The sequence below is a fragment of the Piliocolobus tephrosceles genome, chromosome 11 (assembly GCF_002776525.5).
Source record: "Piliocolobus tephrosceles isolate RC106 chromosome 11, ASM277652v3, whole genome shotgun sequence".
In the NCBI taxonomy this organism is placed as follows: domain Eukaryota; kingdom Metazoa; phylum Chordata; class Mammalia; order Primates; family Cercopithecidae; genus Piliocolobus; species Piliocolobus tephrosceles.
Window position 1 is genome coordinate 58,414,964 of NC_045444.1, and position 21,233 is coordinate 58,436,196.

The 21,233-nt window shown below is 41.2% G+C and overlaps 1 protein-coding gene and 1 long non-coding RNA gene across 4 annotated transcripts in view; one reads left to right on the forward strand and one right to left on the reverse strand.

Annotated features, from left to right (window-relative positions):
- Nucleotides 1-20,433, reverse strand: part of LOC111522163 — a 33,985-nt gene extending 13,552 nt beyond the window's left edge. Inside the window, exons 1-3 of the long non-coding RNA XR_002725183.2 lie at nt 19,866-20,433; nt 19,108-19,249; nt 2,049-2,297 (exon numbers count right to left, since the gene is read on the reverse strand). This is a non-coding gene — a long non-coding RNA (uncharacterized LOC111522163). The remainder of the gene's footprint in view (nt 1-2,048; nt 2,298-19,107; nt 19,250-19,865) is intronic.
- ITGA6 (integrin subunit alpha 6) overlaps nt 1-21,233 on the forward strand; it is an 80,942-nt gene that overhangs the window by 50,537 nt on the left and 9,172 nt on the right. For all 3 annotated transcript variants that reach the window (XM_023185966.2, XM_023185965.2, XM_023185968.2), the window contains exons 10-23: nt 3,184-3,282; nt 3,524-3,585; nt 8,259-8,419; nt 8,591-8,734; nt 10,474-10,589; nt 10,719-10,908; nt 11,000-11,083; nt 11,181-11,260; nt 11,414-11,491; nt 11,579-11,681; nt 12,937-13,110; nt 14,465-14,563; nt 14,660-14,770; nt 14,868-14,966. In XM_023185966.2, the coding sequence (XP_023041734.1) occupies nt 3,184-3,282; nt 3,524-3,585; nt 8,259-8,419; nt 8,591-8,734; nt 10,474-10,589; nt 10,719-10,908; nt 11,000-11,083; nt 11,181-11,260; nt 11,414-11,491; nt 11,579-11,681; nt 12,937-13,110; nt 14,465-14,563; nt 14,660-14,770; nt 14,868-14,966 (1,600 nt within the window). The remainder of the gene's footprint in view (nt 1-3,183; nt 3,283-3,523; nt 3,586-8,258; nt 8,420-8,590; nt 8,735-10,473; nt 10,590-10,718; nt 10,909-10,999; nt 11,084-11,180; nt 11,261-11,413; nt 11,492-11,578; nt 11,682-12,936; nt 13,111-14,464; nt 14,564-14,659; nt 14,771-14,867; nt 14,967-21,233) is intronic.

The following is a 21,233-nucleotide window of genomic DNA, read 5'->3' on the forward strand; positions in this document are numbered from 1 at the left end:
AACTCCAAGATCTTGACTTCTATTCTTTTATTTTCTGTGATTGTACCATGTATATTTAACAAAATTAAGGTCATAATTGTGCATAATTTTGTAACCTGCTTTTGTCTGTTTTGGATACATAGTGGACTTTTTCTATGTCACTGAGTACTTTTCCAAAATGAAGTTAACAACTGTCTATGAGGCATCTTCTGACTGGTTCAGAGCTTATTTAACCAACTGCTGGGCTCTCACTGGATGGTTACGTTGCTTCACAATTTTTTTTTGCCCCCATGATATAAAAAGCTGTGGAAAACATTCTTACTTTTGTTTATATCCTTGATTATTTCCTTATTATAAATTCCTGGATGTGAAGTTGATATATGTGCTTCAAGACTTTTGATTTGGTTTCACCAAGATGACCTGAAAGGGTGTGACATTTCCCAACAGTGGTGTTTGAGTCTCCCTTTAACCAGCGCTTTCATCACTGCTGGAAATCGCCATTAAAAATTGGAGGGTTTTTTTGTTTGTTTTTTAATTTTCAAAAAGTAGCAGGTTCTTATTATTTTTTTTTTTTAAGTTAATAGGCCGGGCGCGGTGGCTCATGCCTGTATTCCCAGCACTTTGGGAGGCTGAGGCAGGCGGATCCACAAGGTCAGGAGATCGAGACCATCCTGGCTAACACGGTGAAACCCAGTCTCTACTAAAAACACAAAAAATTGGGCACAGTGGGGGGCGCCTGTAGTCCCAGCTACTCGGGAGGCTGAGGCAGGAGAGATGGCGTGAACCTGGGAGGCGGAGCTTGCAGTGAGCTGAGATCGCACCACTGCACTCCAACCTAGATAACAGAGCGAGACTCCGTCTCAACAACAACAACAACAAAAAAAGTTAATAATATAGAATTATAGAAAGTACAGTACATTATTCCCATCTTCCACAAAACTTTTGAGTATCTCTCTACTTTCAGGGTATCATCAAAAGGCTACACTGTAACTTCTGTCTAATCTGGTTTTTATTTAATCTTGGGGTATCTCTTCCTTGTCAATACAATAGATGACCTAACTTTAGTCAGTTAAATGTTTGCCTGTGTCTATGTGTAATTGATATTTTAATATCCTTACTTTCCTGTCCTCATAAGTAGGTTGACTGTCAACCGTGTACACTTGTTCCCTCTTTACTTGCAGATAGTATGAAAGTGAAATTCAACAACCCTTTGATAAGAATAGGACTAACCTCCCCTTATTTTACAAATGAGGAAACTGAGGCCCAGGACTTGCTTGAGCTTTTAAGTCTGGAGCCTGAGAGACAGAATGTAGCACCTAAATCTTCCCAACTTGAATCCTGGGCATTTTTTCTACTAAATCGTACTAACACTTCAGGGTAGTTAGTAAATAAACACGAATTTTAAACATGAGGCAGCCAAGCCAATAAGACTTACTTTCTGTGTTAAAAGACATAGTTTTCATAATTCATGTATACTGTGCCCTCAGAATTGTGTGTTGTATGTTTAAAAAACAGAAATTAAAATATGTCCTAGGCAGAAATGTCTGTTAAAATATTTTCTTTTGAAATTTATGCCACCCTAAAGCATTAATACTATGACATGTAAAATACTATATCTGTGGCAACTGATTTTAAAATACTTGTGAATTTTTGCCTTTTAAATATGCTTTCAAACTTTAAGAATGTATCTAGTTAGTATCTTAGCACGTAGCAGCTGTCTAAATGTAAAATAAAAACAGAGTGGTAAACAATAGAGGAAAATAGAAAAACAGGAATTGTGGGCAGTGTTTGACCCTTTATTGGCCCCCACCTTCACCATGAATGGACTTGTGCTCTCTCTAGCCTACCAACAGATTGAATCCAGAAGTTTGAGCTAGTTGTTTGGGATTTGGAATGCATTTTCTTACAGACACACTGTTCCCCAGAATGGCTGGGTTTACCACAAGCCCACCAGAGTCAGCCTAACTGAATCCACCTGGTAGTGAAACCCCAGGCCCATTCTGAGTTCTGGTGGCGAGCAATGGAGGTGGGCCTCCCCACCCACTAGTACCCCTCAACCCACTGCATACCTGCGTTTCTTGTGCCTGTGGCAGCAGCTGGGCCATAGACCCCTGGAAACCCCTGTGGCTGCTGGGAGCAGGGCAGCCAAAACATACGAAAAGGTGTTTTCAGACGGTGAACCGTAGTAGGGCGTGGAATTGGATCCCAGCTTCTCAAGTGTTTGCAGGGCTGCAGTAGGCAGCGCAGAGGTGGGAAGAGGTTTAAAAGTTCAAGTTTTTGCTTGCAGAGATATCATGTGGGTAGAAAAGTTGTCAATCCTGGCAATAGGAAGGCAAAGTGAAGGTTGTGGGTGGGAGACTCCGAGGGAGGCTGAAGAGAAGGGCAAGTGTTTGTACGATGGAGACGCCCAGGTTCAGGACTGCCTGTATTAATTCACATTTTGTAGACACGCTGATCATGAGCATCTCAGGTATTAGGTGTATATTGGTGTAATTCTTCCAGAGGATATGTTGGCAAGACTACTCATAATTAAAAATGCACATATTCTTTGACTCTGAAATTCTGCTGCTGGGAATTTATCCCACAGATAAACTCAAGTGTGTGCATAGATGATGTTTGTGAAAGCAGAAAGCTCAACAACATGAATGTCTACCAATTAGGTACTGGTTAAATAAAGGATGTTACCCTGATACGGTGTAACGCCATCAGGTGTGAAAAACAATGAACTAGATCTATGTGTATATATAGGACAAGACCTCTGAAATGAATGAGAAAAAGCCACATACAGAACAATGGCAATTAAGTTCCCATTTAGTTGAAATTATACATATATTTTAGTATTTAATTTTAGATAATTTTAACAGAAACACACTGACATGTGTCTGGAAGAACACACAAGGCTACTTGGGTGTTTGGGTGGGAATGGAGACAAAGTATTTAAAACTCTGAAACTCCTACATGTTGCACATGTACTCATAAGTGTGTACGTTTTTAAACAATTATTGTATAATAAGCCTGTGCATTATATACATTTATATCTATTAACAGTTATTTTCTTCAGCAATGGGGGAAAGCGTCACGTGTATTTTTTTCCTGTGTCTTTAAGCTGTGCTGGGCAGCTAAGGATGCCATCTAGTATGTGAATTAGTCTCACATTCAAGGTAACAAGAGGCTGAGCTTGTTTTTCACTCCTTTTGTCTTCAGATCCCGGCCTGTGATTAATATTCAGAAAACCATCACAGTAACTCCTAACAGAATTGACCTCCGCCAGAAAACAGCGTGTGGGGCGCCTAGCGGGATATGGTGAGCGTCTTTCTGTCTTGGGATCCCCCTCAGTTTCCCACCTCTACTTCATGATGTTGTCCTGAGGAGCCACAGGGAAGATGTCGGGAGAGCTGGGCAAAGGGAAGAGGGTCTGTCAAGTGTTTCTATAACATGTTGATCATCAGTGGGCAGTGGGGGGATTGAAGAGCTAGGGAACATGTTGGGTTTTTTCCACTGCAATAATGGATCTTTTAAGAAATATGTGTTTGATTTTATTCAGCCTCCAGGTTAAAGCCTGTTTTGAATATACTGCTAAACCCGCTGGTTATAATCCTTCAATATGTAAGTACCTAGTACCTTTAAAATATGTGTATTTTCTGTCTGCCAGGTTGAAAGTTCTGCATAAATCACAGAAAAATAAAACTGCAGTGGCCAACATGGGTCTGTCAACTCTTGTGTAAAGAATTAAGTGTATGTTTTGTCTCCCTTGTAATCAGGAGGGCACAGCACAGTGAGGGAGGAAAAAAACTCTACTTGGTCACCGCTTGAGTTTTCCAGAGCAGATGGTTTAGGACAGAATGGCTTGGAAAAGTACTTATTTGCCACCACAACCGTTTCCTCTGTTTCTGTCTTTGAAAAGCAGTGTGGAAAATTGATTTTGTGGTTGTGAGGTGGTGGGTGGTGGCTGGTGGTTGTGAAAGGGCAACGGCATGAGCACAGGGTCGCTGCCAGGCTGCCTTCTGCTCCCCACGCCTCTCCCTCCCGGAACACCCGCCCTGTGTTCCCAAGAGCAGGCCCCTGGGGAATTTACAGGCCAGCCCTGAGAGGTCAGAGACCTGATCTCAGCTTTGATACTGACTGGCCCTACAGCACAGGGCGAGTCCCTTAACACTTGAGTTTGTTTTCTCATCCGTTCAGAACATACAGTTATGTTATACCTAATAGTCATTAGTGCATACAGTTGTGCTGGAGATGAACTGAGAAGACATGAAAAGCAGTTTGTCATTTATTAGATACTGTTCTGCTAACTTTCTTTGTAATTCAAAATAAGATTTTTAAAATTAATTTTTGTGGGTACATAGTAGGTATATATATTTATGGGGCAAGACAGGATTTTTGACAAGAATTTTGACACCGTTAATGATGCTCTTTAACAATAGTGGCCGTAGTAAGCTCTCCTCTGGCATGTTTTAATAGCAGCCACACTTCTTCAGCTGTGAGTCACCTGACCCCTGGCTCCAGAGTCATTTTCTCCAGATTTCAAGAAAATCTTTTCTCCAAAGTGGAAAGCGAAAAAGTATGAGGAAATTCTCATCCCAGGTCTGGCCACGCTCCTGGCAGTTTGGGATACTGGTGTACTGTATCTGCCACCAAGGGACACTTTGTGAAGACCAAGATCATTCTGTCCTTTGATATGGTTGTTAGCCTTTACGGTACTCTGAGGTAATGAGTCCTCTGAAGTGTTCTTCCTGTTACCTAAAGTAGTACTGTTTTCTTTCTTTAAAATGGTGTCCCTTATAATATTCCAGAATGTAACCTAATTCAAATAACCTAAAGGTGTTGCTTGAAACAGGAAAAAAATAGCCACATAAGCACTAGGGTTTGTGACACACGTCATGGCTCTGTTCTTAGCTGTACTTTAATTCTTCTTTAATTTTATATGAAGTTTTATGTAACACTAATGAATGTATCTACTAAGGCAACAGAATGAAGATACTGACCTGTGATAAAGTTCAATGAATTATGAAAAGGGACAGTTTAAATAAATGTACTATCTTTTTTTTTTAAGTCCCCCTTCACCCAATTTTCACTGTCATAAGCTCACTTAGCCTTCATCTTTCCAGATTTCCAGCTGTCTGCAGGTGGTTTCTCCGTCTCCCTGTCTGTGGGGTCGTCTCCTGCTGTGTGGTCTCTCCACGGGACCTGCAGACCTTGCATGAAGCATTCTTAGAGTGGATGGATTATGACTTCATGCACAGGGGGAGCTGTGGCCTTTTCGCTTTGCTTTTTGACGCAGCCGGCATTTTGTCAAGTGTAGAAAGCAATTCTTTGTATGACTTTTAATGACAAGAAAATATGTTCCGTGACTCTTCGGGATCTATCACCCTTTCAGTATCATTTGTGTTATTTTTACCCAAATGCCATACCTTATACCACCCCACTTGGATAACAAGCCCTTTGCCAGTGTTTGAAATGAATTAGACCAGAAGAAAACAGTGATTCTTTGACTAGGCAGCCAGAGAAAAAGGGGAAACATTTTTATTCTATTCTGATGGCCATTTTTTCAAACCACTCTCAGTTCGACTGTAGATGCGAAATCTCATTAGAGCACTCCTTGTCTTCCCCCAAATTAATCACCTATATAAAATACAGACTTTCTTCTAGCTGTAGTGCAGCACTTGATGCCATGTGTATTACTTTTACGTTATGTAGCTACTCCATTAACCAAGTGTTTATGGATGGCCTATTATGGGTGAAACTTTCCTTTGAAGACATTCAAAGAACATTTGCTTTCATTGCTTTTACGTCCACAGTAAATTCTAAATGAATTAAGACAGAGCTTCTACAAAGCTACATAAGTTAATACATCTAAAATCTTCTCCCAGTATCCAAGAATGTGAGCCTATTGTTTGACCGGGCTGCTTTAACTCGGCAGTCCTCAGATGCGGTGTTCCATACATATAGATATCTATAATTGAGCCGTAATGAGTGTTCTACTTGGCTTGCCCCTCAAGGGGTCAGCAAAGGTGGCCTGCAAAGATTTTAAGATGATGTGGACTGTCTGGAGGGTTAGGGAAGGTTAGAGTGAATTTGGCAGATAAGCGGTTTTCCTGCACCCACACCTCCCATACTTTTGCTGTGAGGGGCACTCAGCGTGTGAGCCTTTATCTGGTTCATTGTGAAGCTAGCAGGTCACTTACAAATGGATGATGTCAAGGCTGCAGAGGGCCTAAAATGGGGGAGCATTCCATTTGGCAGCTGTGACATTTAAGAATTCTCCAGATGGACACAAAAATTACTATTGGAACTGTCAGTGTTTCTGAATTTTGGTCTGAATTGCTCACATTCAGCATAAGAATGTCACATCGTGTGTGTGTGCATGAGTGTGCAAGTGGGGAACCAGTTACTTCCACTTCTGTTCATCTGTTCTATAAATCATATGTCTATCAGGTGTTGTGCTAGTTGCTGGGGACTGTGGTGGGGAATAAGACTGATGTGGTCCTTGTCCTTGTCCTCGGCTTTGCCCCACTGTGGAAGAGAATCAGGAAATCACAGCGTAGTGGGTCTAGGTGTAGAGACTGGAGAGATGGAATACTCCAGGATCGCGAGGAGAGGCCAGGACAGGCTTCCTGGAGGAGATGAGGTCCAAGCTGAGATTTGAAGGGGAAGGGAGGGCTTAGCCAGGCCAACCCTGCTGGGAGGTGGAAGGGGAAAGAAGGGAAAAGAGCTGGCTGAGGGAAGGAGTGACTCCTGTAGTGGTCAAGAGGCAAGTGAGACCTGGGCATCTAAGACCCGGGCATCTAAGACCCTGTGGAAAGTAATCACCTTTTGTGTTTGTGATAGAGACTCAGAAGCTGGTGCTGCCTCTGTCCCTCTCAGTATGACCCCAAGCCTCCCCAGAAAAGGTCTCTTCCAACTCTAAAGTGAATATTAGAATGTGAGTCATTCATTTTCTGTGTTTTCTATAGCAGATTTTTGTCCTGGAGGTTGCCTTCTCCAGCCCTCCACACACTTTGGTTTGCCTTCCCTTTTGATGGTTAGTGAGTGCTTAATGAATGTAAGTAATTTAAGTATTGGCCCATGAAAAACACAGTTAGCAGCCACATCTAATGAACCAACAAAGAATGCGTTCTGAAGTCAAAAAATGAGATTCTGATCGTCCACATCCTGGCTTCGCTCCAGGTTCCATTAGTGTAGGTTATCAAGAACAGGCTGTGCCTTCTAGCCCAGTGCAGGGTAGGCAGTTTAGTTGTAGGAGCTATATTATGCTGACAGGCCCTCCATCCACTCAAAAATATATAATTTGCCTCTTAATTATTTTTTATCTTTATTATTATTACTATTTTGAGAAAGTTTCACTCTTGTTGCCCAGGCTGGAGTGCAATGGCATGAATTCGGCTCATTGCAACCTCTGCCTCCTGGGTTCAAGCAATTCTCCTGCCTCAGCCTCCCAAGTAGCTGGATTACAGGCATGTGCCAACACGCCCAGCTAATTTTTGTATTTTTAGTAGAGACAGGGTTTCATCATGTTGGTCAGGCTGGTCTCAAACTCCTGATCTCGGTTGATCCACCCACCTCGGCCTCCCAGAGTGCTGGGATGACAAGGTATAATTCAATGCACCCGGCCTCTCTTTTATTTTTTAAGGTAAAGGTCTCATCCTACTGTTGAAAGACTTCTCCGTCTCTAAAATATATTATTCCTCTTTTTAGACAACTATCCTTTATCAGTGCTTCTTAAAACTTTAATATGTATAAGAATCATCTGGTGATGCTGTTACTAATAAAACAGATTCTGGTTCTGTAGGTGTAACTGGGCTTGAGGTTCTGCATCCTCACAGGCCCTCAGGAGATGCTGCTGTTCTCTAGAGAGACCTTTTCCAAATAGCAAAGGCACAAGGCCACTTGAATAAGCAGTGACTGTTAAAAGGGAGAAAATCAGTTTAGGTCCTCAGGGGGAGTGTTGGGTTCTTCCACTTATCCTTAGTATTCTGTGGGTTCATGAGCTTCAGCCAGAAACTGATTCTTAATTGCTGCTGAAAGGTTTTAACTTGTTCTTGAGCGCCCCCAGGTGGCACAATGAAAATTTAACTGAAGCATTGTTAACAGCAAAAGGAAGGAAAAGACAGCTTGATTTGAACCATCACAGTTGTGTGAATGCATATTACCAGGAAATTTGAAGAGAAACAATGACAATGTTTTCTATAAGAAATTAAAATCTTAAAAGGAGTTCAATATGTTTGTGGCTGGATTGTGCATGAATGCACTTACATTAATATGATTTTAATTTTATCTAGCAATTGTGGGCACACTTGAAGCTGAAAAAGAAAGAAGAAAATCGGGGCTATCCTCAAGAGTTCAGTTTCGAAACCAAGGTTCTGAGCCCAAATATACTCAAGAACTAACTCTGAAAAGGCAGAAACAGAAAGTGTGCATGGAGGAAACCCTCTGGCTGCAGGTGAGGGCTGTGGACAGTCACATCTGTTTTATGAAGAGGACAGAAAAAGGTTATATGGTGATATACAGATTTCTGAAATTTATTCTAGCAACCTCTTAATACAAAATCATTGTTTTGGAATTCCCCAATAGGATTTATACCCCCACTTAACTGTGACTGCATACTTTTCAGGATAATATCAGAGATAAACTGCGTCCCATTCCCATAACTGCTTCAGTGGAGATCCAAGAACCAAGCTCTCGTAGGCGAGTTAATTCACTTCCAGAAGTTCTTCCAATTCTGAATTCAGATGAACCCAAGACAGCTCATACTGATGTAAGTCTCTCTGACTCTCATTTTGCCAAAGTTTTTGCCATTTATGGTGCTAAATCAAATGTCTTTGAAGGGAATAGAACTAGTGATTTTCGTTAAAGGCCGTTCTTTTGTATTAATATGTTTTTAATGTATGCAAAGTTAGAGAAGACTTGTTTCCCAAATTAGCAATAAACACATAAAACATGAAATACAATTTGGGGCCAGAACGTATTTTCCTTCTTCATTTTTGGCCATTATAACTTACCGAGACTATAAATGGTAGAGCTTGCATTCTCACACTGTTTCTCCATTAGCTGTACATAGAAAGAAAAATACATTGTATTTGACAATTGAGAACACTGAAATATAGAAAGCAAATATGTTGCCAGTCAGAACATTAAAATCAAGGAATAGCAAAATTCAGCAAAGCAAAAAAGTATTATTAGCATACAGTAGTCATTTAGTGCCTAATATAGCCTAAGTCATCTTTGGAAGAAAAATGTTTATTAGATGGCCTGCTGGATACTTCATATGAGGTGGGGTCTGTTTGCTAGGGGTTTAGGATGGTTAAGATGCAAGGTTAGCCCGGGGAGCTATGACAGCTTGATTTGGCATTATGTTCTTGCTTTCAAAATCTAATTGATGATGGCCAGGTGTGGTGGCTCATGCCTGTAATCCCAGAACTTTGGGAGGCCGAGGCAGGCAGGTCACTTGAGGTCAGGAGTTTGAGACCAGCCTGGCCAACATGGTGAAACACCATCTCTACTAAAAACACAAAAGTTTTCAGGTATGATGGCGCATACCTGTAATCACAGCTACTCAGGAGGCTGAGGCAGGAGAATCACTTAAACCCGGGAGGTGGAGGTTGCAGTGAGCCAAGATGTCACCACTGCACTCCAGCCTGGGCAAAAAGAATGAGACTCCATCTCAAAAAAAAAATGTAGTTGATGATGAGTGTCTGTCCACTCTGGGGCTCCTGGTACTGGTGCCTTACTGAGGCAGCTTTGCAGAAGTGAGTCCTCGCTGTCTTAGGCTCAGGAGCTGATGCTTACATCTGCACATTGTCATTTTTGTCACCAAATATAGTTCCTTATATTTCTGTATATCTTTATGTATTTTTATTATTATCATGTTAATATTTCTTGTGTACATTCCTAGCTCCATAGCTAGAGATGATTTTCCTATTTATCAGTATGATTATCAAGCACCCATTAGCATGGTACTAGCATGCCGTTTGCTTACCTGACCTTAAGCTGTTTCCTCATCTCTACAATGGGAATCATAATAATAGTATCTTTCTAGAGGCCTGTCGTGAGGATTAAATGAGTTAAGATATGTAAATCGAGTATTATAATCGTTGGCATGATCATTATTATTGATACTTCTTACAGTAGCCCTATAAAGTTAGAATGGTGGTATCTCCACGTGACCTGTGATGAAACTTGGACTCTGAAAGGTTAAGTGACTTGCTAGCTAAGTAAGGGGTAGAGCTGGTTTTCAAACCCAAATCTTTGTGGCTGCTGGGTCACACTCTTCTATACCACACTGCCACCATGCCCTGGTCAAAGTGTTCTTCAAACACAGTTTTACTAAAGGACAGAATGGGAATTCGATGTGTGACAGAGTACATTTAAAGCTTGAATTCTGCAATGGTAATTGTCACACAGGGAAATGAACTGTGTGGAATAGCCAGTCACCTACATCGATGCCTTCCTGAGTCCTGAATGGTGTAAATTGACAATAGTTTCGTTTTCCTACAGGTGCACTTCTTAAAAGAGGGATGTGGAGACGACAATGTATGTAACAGCAACCTTAAACTAGAATACAAATTTTGCACCCGAGAAGGAAATCAAGACAAATTTTCTTATTTACCAATGTAAGAATCGCTCTGTAGCACTAGCAAAAATGATTCTGGCTTCACAATGGCTTTGTGTTAAGAAAGTTTACTGGAAACGTATTGAGGACTTTGCCTTTTTGTTCTTGTTTTGTTTTGTTTTTTTAATAGTCAAAAAGGTGTACCAGAACTAGTTCTAAAAGATCAGAAGGATATTGCTTTAGAAATAACAGTGACAAACAGCCCTTCCAACCCAAGGAATCCCACAAAAGATGGCGATGACGCCCATGAGGCTAAACTGATTGCAACGTTTCCAGACACTTTGACATATTCTGCATATAGAGAACTGAGGGCTTTCCCTGTAAGTATTTTTAGAGACCAGCTGAGAAGGAAAAAGCCAACACTGTGCGGCAAATGGGTGGATTGTGACCTACTGCGTGTTTCTTTTACAGGAGAAACAGTTGAGTTGTGTTGCCAACCAGAATGGCTCGCAAGCTGACTGTGAGCTTGGAAATCCTTTTAAAAGAAATTCAAGTGTAGGTGATGACTTCATATACTACATTTTACTGTTTTAAATACCATTGCAGTGTCAATATGCGTGGCCTGTGTTAACAGCTATTTATGTTTTTATAGGTTACTTTTTATTTGGTTTTAAGTACAACTGAAGTCACCTTTGACACTCCAGATCTGGATATTAATCTGAAGTTAGAAACGTAAGAGTTACATCAGCCTCTCCATTCAGAATTATTTCATGAAAACATGGGCAGTCAATGAATTGGCCCTGATCTACCTCATAAAAGAAGTCTAATTGTAGTGAGAAAACTGACTGGTAAAATACAACCCTATTGTTTCCTTTTCATTTTCAGAACAAGCAATCAAGATAATTTGGCTCCAATTACAGCTAAAGCAAAAGTGGTTATTGAACTGCTTTTATCGGTCTCGGGGTAAGTGTTTGTGTTTAGCATAACAAATCAATGTTTGAAAGAACCATTTACAATCCTCACTAAAACTGGTGTTTTTTAATTTGATAGAGTTGCTAAGCCTTCCCAGGTGTATTTTGGAGGTACAGTTGTTGGCGAGCAAGCTATGAAATCTGAAGATGAAGTGGGAAGTTTAATAGAGTATGAATTCAGGGTAAGTTTGAGCAGTTGGTCTTTTCATTATACCAAAAGCTGATATATACTAGGTGTGGTCTTGAGTATGTCATTTTAATAAATCAGTAATATTGATAAGCATTATAAATAAATCATCAGTTAAAAATTAGTTTGCCAGATTTTAAAGAACATACTGGCTTTTAGGAAAAATTTCATGCCCTAGGATGGAGAACAACTGTCACTGTTCAGAATCCAGTTCAGTTTAGAATGCGTTATGATTTATTCCTTCCTCCTTTATAAGGTCATCTTTCTTATTGCTTGTGTTTGAAAGAATATTAATGTTATGCCTGCCTTTCACAAGCTCAGTGTTGTGGTGAATGTAGATTTGGTGTATGTCTGTAGGAAAGGCAGTGATTGGCTCTGAACCATTTCAAAGTAGGCAATCACTGACTGTCCTTTTGAATAAACATAAACATATGGTACGGAGTCTGCTCGTAACTCACACATGGGTTTAGGTCTGTGTGGCTGAAATCACATTCCTGAAGGCATAGTGACTGACCATTGTGGTGAAAGCCTCAAGTGGCAAGCATGGGCCCACCTCTGACTCCAGCAGAATGAAGAGGCTGAATTCTCCTCTGTGTGTCTCTTGGCATTATAGACACAGCTGGGGCAGGTGGTGGTGGTGGTTATGATCTCTATGCAGGTGCAGTTGGAAAAGAAGTCTTTGGATTCTGAAACAGTCTCCACACTAAGAGGGCTTTTACCGCCTGCGTTTGGCTTCTGCCGCAGGACGTCGCTCTGTTTCCAGCTTGGACTTTCGTGATTTGTGGCTGTCCTGATGGTTTTGCAGAATCTCCTCTGGGACAGAGGCAGCTTCATTTTTGCAGTGGATGGGGTTTTCCAGAAGCAGGTTGTTGGTACACTGCCTTGGCCCAGGCCTTGTCATTGGCCAAGCAGGGTGGTTACAGGGCAGTTCACAAATCCACACATGATTTTCCCTGGGCATATGTTGAGAACATGGTATATCTACACTGCTGATTCTGTTGCATACAGCAGTTGTTCCTAGAATGAGTTAGCTATCGTTTGTCCTTTGACCTTTTTGTTTTTATTTATAAAAATCTTTAGGGTACAAGTCTTTATTTTGAATGCCCTATCTATAGTCCATTTTTGGAGCCTGTGCTTCTATTATAGGATTATGCTAGATATTTTAGCTTCTTTCTCTTGGTAATAGGAGCTGCTACTTAAATTTACATTGAGAAGGTTAGACTGAGATAATATGTATTATTTTCTAACAGGTAATTAACTTGGGTAAACCTCTTAAAAACCTCGGCACAGCAACCTTGAACATTCAGTGGCCAAAAGAAATTAGCAATGGCAAATGGTTGCTTTATTTGGTGAAAGTAGAATCCAAAGGATTGGAAAAGATAACTTGTGAGCCACAAAAGGAGATAAACTTCCTGAACCTCAAGGTATGTTGGTAGATTTATCTAATGTCTCCATAAATGCAAATTAGAGAAACTCACTTTTTGGGGGAAAATCATTACTGTCCTTAGGAAACTGGCATTCTGGCAGGTGGATTTTTTCTTTGGTTATCACAATTTCTCTTTTCTAGTTGAGTAACTGAGGGCAGGCTGAGGCATTTTTGCTGGTTAGTGACCATTATAGTACATAAGGCAGAGTCATTCAGTGTTTGCTGAGGCAAATGGCATTTTCTGACGTCTCGTCATGACGCAGTATGTTACATAATAAGGAGAACTGGGGGATGCTCCTGGGTAATAGTAGCGGCTATTACCCAGGGGCCAGCCAGTGTTCACTCCAAGTAGAACCAGACTCATTGGAAAAGATAATGGCATCTTAGCAAGTAACCTTGAAAGCTTTTTATGCTTATTTTTAAAATAGTAATTATTTATTGTGTACTTATTGTGTCTCAGGAACTATGCTAAGCATTTTGTTTGCATTTTCTCATTTCATTCTCTGGATGGGCCTATGAGGGAGTTTCATTATCCCCACCATTTCACAGATGAGGACACTAAGATTCAGAGAGCAAGTAACTTTCTCAGCCACTCAGTGTTAAGAGACAGGTTCCACATTCAAGCCCTGCTCTGCCTGATGTCAAAGCCTGTACTCTTAACCCCTCTCTATACTGCTCCATGCTTAGATAACTGGCCTATCATTTCTGTTGCAGTTCGATGAAGGTTTGCGTGTTTATTTCTTTTATTTTAAATTCTAAGGTGACTGGGTATGGTCAGTGATCAGAGTTGGTGGCTTAGCATGATCTACTCATCAATGTTAAAAATCAAGATAATCCATTATTACTAATCTTTGCTATACAAGGAAAATGCAATTTTGAAAGTTCTTGTATGGCTTCATTTTCATTGCTCTGCTCTGAATGAGCTGTATAATGGGTCTTTTTGCTTCTTTCTCTCTTCTTGAGTATCACTTATTCCTTCAAGATGTGCTGACCACCATGTTTTAGAAAACAGAGCTGGAGGCTAGCAATACAGGAATATTTGATCTCTGATCTCAGTATGCCCACAGTTTGGTGGGGATACAGAGAAACAAAGAAAGCATATTTCTTTTTCTCTGAGTTTTTAGGTCAGAGTGGGAATGAATTACTTAGTCCTATGAGTAAATCAATAAACTTGAGTTTAGAGTGATAATACTTGCTGGTTTTACACTTATTTCTGTGCCTTTGGCAGGAGAGAGGCAAATATTGTTGATTATGTGAATCTGGTACTGTTCAGGAGGGTATGCTCAAGAGGCTTGTATGGTAGCAACAAAGAATTATGTACATTGGAACTACTTTGGATATGTTTTTTTTAGGAGTCTCACAACTCAAGAAAGAAACGGGAAATTACTGAAAAACAGATAGATGACAGCAGAAAATTTTCTTTATTTGCTGAAAGAAAATACCAGACTCTTGTAAGTATTTTTCAAGAGCTGTGAATATTTGAGAGGATGAGGGGAAGGACTTCTTCAGCAATGTCTTTTGATGACCATTCTTCCTTTTCTCTCTAGAACTGTAGCGTGAATGTGAACTGTGTGAACATCAGATGCCCGCTGCGAGGGCTGGACAGCAAGGCGTCTCTTATTTTGCGCTCGAGGTTATGGAACAGCACATTTCTAGAGGTATGACCTTGGCGTGAGGCTGTCCCATGGAATTAATTTGCCTCTGCCTAGGACACTTCTCACTTCCCTAATGCATTCATTAACCGTCTCCAAACAGGAATATTCCAAACTGAACTACCTGGACATTCTCGTGCGAGCCTTCATTGATGTGACTGCTGCTGCCGAAAATATCAAGCTGCCAAATGCAGGCACTCAGGTGAGAGGTTCCCCAGCTTCATTCAGGTTCAGAACAGGTCTCTCTTCCTTGTACCCCACACTCATGTCCTGAAGTGCTTTGGTGCTCCTTTCCCTCATAGCCCCATTACGGAGAAAATAGTGTCTTAAGGTACTGGCACTACAAGCTGTATTTTAATAGAATCATTGAAAAAAAGAAGTAAATCTAGGGTCATCCAGTTCAGCAGTGCCCATGGTAGGTTTGAGAACTATTGGCTCAATTGAAAGAAGGGTATATACCTCACAGCCCTCTGGAAACCTGTATCTTCTACCATCTCCAATGCTGCAGCCATTGGTGTAATGCCCCAGTGATGGCCCATGCCACGGCCAGCTGTAATTATTAGAAAAGATCTCTTCATAGCTGAATCTTGAACTGAACCTTGTAAAGTAGGTCCCTGGTTATGTCCCTCAAACAAGTCTAAAATAAGTTCTGTCTCTTGACCACGGAGCAGCCTCTCAAATAATTGAAGGAAATGGTCATGCCTCCTTGGATGTTTCTTATTCTTCTCAGAGCTTACGCACCCAGCTCTTGAGTTGTGTGTCACATTGGGCACAGCCCAACCAGCTCCTGGCCTCTCTCTTCCTGGGCAATGTGACTCCCACATGGACAGAGCAGCTAAGGTGGGGTCTGCTTGTCCCACTTACCCTGGGGCCTTTACCTCTCAGCATCTCGGCACCACACTTCTGTCACACTTACCTAAAATTTGGTTTTTCAAACCATTGCTGAGCAGCATGTTTGAATTTCTAGCAGCTGCTATTTTTGTTAGTGTTCTACCGAAACTTCCAGGTGTTTTCATGAGAATTTGTTGTCAAGCTGTGTTTCCAGTATCCTGTCCTTGAGCTATTTGTAAAAAAATAAATGTATGCCTTTAAGTGTATCCTTACATCTTATGTGATTTGCTTTCGGTCCATTGTTTCAGTTTGCAAAGTAACTTTGCATCTGGCTTCATCATTTGCTTTCTCAACTTTCTATCCCTGAAAGTTTTAAAAACTGAGAAGCATGTTCTCTCTCTTCATCCAGGTAGTGACAAATATGTTGAACAGGACTAGTCGTAGAACCTTGCAGTGAACCAATAGTGAGGGGTTCCCTGTGGGAGTCTAGAACCCACAGGGACTTGTATAAAGATCTCGAGGCAGAATGACTGCATGTCATGGTGGGAATCGTGAATGGGAATATTTTGTAAAAGAGACTGGAGAAAGAAATACTGTGAATTATTGCTCTTAATCTGCCAGTCTACTTACGGAAATGTTCTGGCTTCAGTCATTTAACTAGCTGAAAATTCAGGGAGCCTCCCCAATCATTCTGTTTTCTGAAATATAGTGGTCCTTATAATTTGTTATCCAAACAAGAATACATTTTTGTTATTTATTTTTTTGAGATGGAGTCTTGCTCTCTGTTACCCAGGCTGGAGTGCAGTGGCGCAAACACGGCTCACTGCAGCCTTTGAATGCCTGGGTTCAAGCAGTCTTCCTGTCTCACCTCCTGCGTAGCTGGGACCACAGGCATGCCACCACGCCCAACTAATCTTTCAGTTTTTTGTATAGCCAGAGTCTCACCATGTTGCCCGGGCTGGTCTTTAACTCCTGGGCTCAAGCAGTCCGACTGCCTCAGCCTCCCAAAATGCTAGGATTATAGGTGTGAGCCACTGCACCCAGCCTCAGGATACATTTGCCTGAGAAAAATGCTGTACTGGGAAAGCTGCTGGGATAAATGGTATCAACCAGCACTGTCCCGGTCTCTCCAGGACATATCAACAGGCATCATAAGGGACTTTCAGATAAACCACACCTTCCCTAAGGATCTTTTCTCTGCATCTATAAAGGCAGCAGGTATAGCTTTCTATAACTGTAAATCAGCAACTCTGAAAACCACTGAGATTTCAGAGCTAGACAGAGAACACTTTAGAGGGAAGGGAGTAACATTAATGAAGCCTTAATACAATGTCTACAACTTACTAGATACTTTATCATTTAAACTTCAGAAGAATGCCAAGGGTAGACACTGTACTCATTTTACAAATAAGGAAGCAGACTCAGAGAGGGGATATAATTTGAGACCCTTGATTGAAACCCATAATTGTCTGACTTCGGGGCTTCTGTTCTTTGACTTTGTGACACTTGGTCCCCAAATCTCAAATTTAGATAAGAAAACTGAATCCAAGGAAAGATATCTCCCCCTCAGGGTCACTCTACCAGCAAGTAGAGCTGAGACTAGACCTTGGGTCTGATGTCTCCTTTTCAAGTGCTCTCTTCTGGAAGATGATAGAACTGGGGGCCCCGGTATCCAGTCTAATGACTGGGTCACAAATGAAAATGAGGTTATCTTGGGCATTTTATGTTCTTAGAGCTTGGAGAACTCATGCCTCCCAGTGGGAATTGATGTCTTCACAAATTGGTAGATTTGTGAATGGGTTACTGGTCTCATATCTAGAACCCATGTCTTTTGAAAATTGAGACATTTTCTTAACTTCTAGTCTTCTGATACCTTTTCTGTTTTCTGAAATACAATAGCTCAGATGTCATATCTGCACATTTCTTTAGTAGTTTAAGCTGTAGTTTTTCTGGGCTTGAAGATCTGAGCTTAATTTGGCTTAAAAAAAGCAAAAAAAAAAAAAAAAAAAAAAAAAAAAAAAAAAAAAAAAAAAAAAAACAAACTTTGTTTCTTTATAACCCAACCAATTTCAAGAGTTTTATGTTTATCTTTTAATAAAACACAGTTAAACTTTGGGAGCCCAAGGCAGGCGGATTGCTTGAGCCCAGGAGTTGGAGACCAGCCTGGGTAACATAGCAAAACCCCATCTCTAAAAAAAAAAATACAAAAATTAACCAGGTGGGGTGGCACATGCCTGTATTCCCAGCTACTTGGGAGGTTGAGGTAAGAGGATCACCTCAGCTCAGGAAGTCAAGGCTGCAGTGAGCCAAGATTGCACCACTACACTCCAGCCAGGACAACAGAGTGAGACCCTGTCTCAAAACAAACAATAAAAAACACTTTTAAATTAGGACACTATTATAATGAAGTCAGGGAGAGCAGAAGTCACATAATTGAGCCAGGTAAGCCATGCTATATTTTAGCATCAATTAAATTAAATCCATCTTGTTAATAAACACCTATGAAAGGCACATGTATGCCTTCCCTGTGCTAAATGCTAGAGAAGCAAAGTTGGGTAAGATACAGTGTCAATTGTTAAGAATGTCATGCTGTAGGAGACAGAACCAGGAAAACATTGTCAAATTAGCCAAGGAAGTTGAGGTGGATTGTTTATTGGTTGTATTTATATGTCCCCACTTATCCCTAAAGAAGCAAGTTTGAGAGTATCCAAGCTGTCAAATATATTTTTTAAATGTCCATAAAAAGTGCGTAATTCTTCAGGGGAATAAGATTTTCCCTTTTGGCTCTAAATTCAGAGAACTTAAGATATGGATCCTCGGCCGGGCGCGGTGGCTCAAGCCTGTAATCCCAGCACTTTGGGAGGCCGAGACGGGTGGATCACGAGGTCAAGAGATCGAGACCATCCTGGCTAACACAGTGAAACCCCGTCTCTACTAAAAATACAAAAACTAGCCGGGCGAGGTGGCGGGCGCCTGTAGTCTCAGCTACTCGGGAGGCTGAGGCAGGAGAATGGCGTAAACCCGGGAGGCGGAGCTTGCAGTGAGCTGAGATCCGGCCACTGCACTCCAGTCCGGGCGACAGAGCAAGACTCCGCCTCAAAAAAAAAAAAAAAAAAAAGATATGGATCCTTTTATAAGATGGCTTCTTATATGAGAAACACCAAGAGTGAATGATGTCCTTAATAGATAGTTTGTAAAAGATACAGAACTATCTTTTGTTTTCATTGGGTGACTTCCTGTACTGAAGTTCAGTGAGAATAGTGGGTGGTACATTACAGAGTAATTTAGAGAAGGTATTTTGGCAGTTGACAAGCTAATGTGGTCTAAGCACTGCCCACTGGTAATCAAATTTAATGCATCAACAGAGCTTATATCTCTCTTCCCCTTATGGGCACATGGTGGATGAGCTTCACAGGTGTGTGTCATCCCCATGGAAATAACTACATTGTAATGAAACCAAAGGTAAGAAATTATTTTTGGAGTTGTAAAGTTCTACAGTAGTTTCTACTCACCTATTCATCAGTAACAGTTGGTGTGACAAGACAGAACAAGGCTTGGAGCTCTAGGAATCACAGCCCGCCCTTTGTCTCCCATCTTTGGTCACCTGGCTCTATGGCCAGCTCCCCCTTGTTCTCAGTCCCAGCTGGAGAATGACTGTCATGCCAAAAACAAAAACAAAAAAAAAACAAAAAAACCTTCAGTTGACAGTTTAAGCAAACCAATAAAATCTTCCTGAATGGCCTCTTGCCCTCCAGAACCACAGAGCACATCTGCCCTTTAAATATGTACCCAACCCAGTCCCTGATTTTGTTCCTCAGTCTTTGATGCCCAGTGAGTTGTTTAACAACATGTGGAAGTTCTGCTGTGAATGGTGCCAGGCCTGGGGCTTAGAGCTTCCGCTGGATTCCCATCCACCCTGCCACTTCAGGCTGCAAAATCAAAAAGTACTTTGCTCATTTGTTACAATGTTGGATCCCAACCATTTATGGGGGTGGCTTTCCCCTATGTCAGCTGTTGTAAAGACACTTGTGCACAGTGTCATTATAATAAAGCTGATTGCCCTTGCTGAAGACCAGTTTCCACTCTCCACTTCCAGATTTACTGGAACTTATTCTTACAAATGAGGATGGCCCTTTCACATGACCACCTTGCCCTAAGGACACACTGTATGCCTTCCTTGTGTTAGATAATAGGGCAACAAAGTTAAACAAGATACAGTTTAGGCTAATTGAAATCATCTATTTGGTTTGTTTCATTGTAGTCAGCTTACCAACCACATTAACTATTCTGTTGCTTCACTGGTCTGTGGCTGTTTCTTCTTCCCTTCTTTGTGGATGTCCCTGTGCTGAACCCAGTAACCTCTTCTTTGTCAGGCGAGGAAAGCAGAGGGGAAGTGAGCCATGAGGCCACCTTGGGGCTCAGAGCTTGTAGAAAACCTCACTTAGAGCATAACAGGAAGCATGGTGGCTGATAAAGGTGTTTTATGGCTGCCTGTTACCGTCAGTATAATTGGCTAAATCTCAAGATGTGGTTGCTGTCTATTGAATGTTTAAAGAAAAGCAGTTTTACTGCTTTTAAGTATTTTCTGTAAGTCAGGTGAGGTTGAGAAACTGTTTCCTAGAAGTGGAAAGGGAAGTACTTTGATGAGAGATTTTTTTAAAGAAAAACACCACTGCATAGAAGTATCAAAGCACAGTGTAGACATAGCAGCATCCAGGGTTCAATACAGACATAGAATATTTGACTGAAAATGCTCCTCAGAAGTTAAATGCTCCCCCTGAGTTTTGTTTCCCTTTATTTTACATTCTCTTAATTCAGAAATATCAGAAACTTCAAACCAGTAGATCTCTAATCAGTGTAGTTTACAAAATCATGTTCACAGTAATCACCAGGTCTTTAGCATGCTTTGAAAAATAGTTCCTGGTATCACAAAAGTTCATTTGCATTCTAAACCCATGTAACTGAGTTGTTGGAATTGCCAGAAGCCGCTTTTTAGGTTTCTGAGTAAACACTATTTCTATTTAATTGGTATTTGCAAACTATCCTATGTTTAGAGTTTAAGCTTCTCAGCAGCAGCAGCAACTTAGGCGCTAAGCTGCCTCTGAGTGGGTCCAGGGTCTAGTCTGTTCATATACCTTTTTATAGAAGATGGCACCAAGCCATTTCAGGAAATGTTATTGTTTATGAAGGTCTTTAGTGTGATATCCTAAGAAAAAGGTAAAATGGTGTCCATCAGTCATGCAGCCCCATCCCTAGTTTTATATTTCACAACATCTTTAAAGTTTGAATGAGGAATGTTGGCTACTTGTGCCTAAACTGGCCCTTTTCTTTCAATTGCTGAAAATTAATTAAAAGAAAGTATAGGCCAGGTGAGGTGGCTCATACTTATGATCCCCGCACTCTGGGAGGTCAAAGCAGGAATCACTTGAAGCCAGCACTTTGTGACCAACCTGAGCAACACAGCGAGACCCTGTCTCAACAAAACATTTTTTTAAAAAATTAGCTGTGCGTGGTGGCATGCGCCTGTAGTCCTAGCTACTTGGGAGGCTGAGGTGGGAGGATCACTTGAGCCTGGGAGGTTGAGGCTGCAGTGACCCATGGTGACACCACTTGCACTCCAACCTAGGCAACAGAGTGA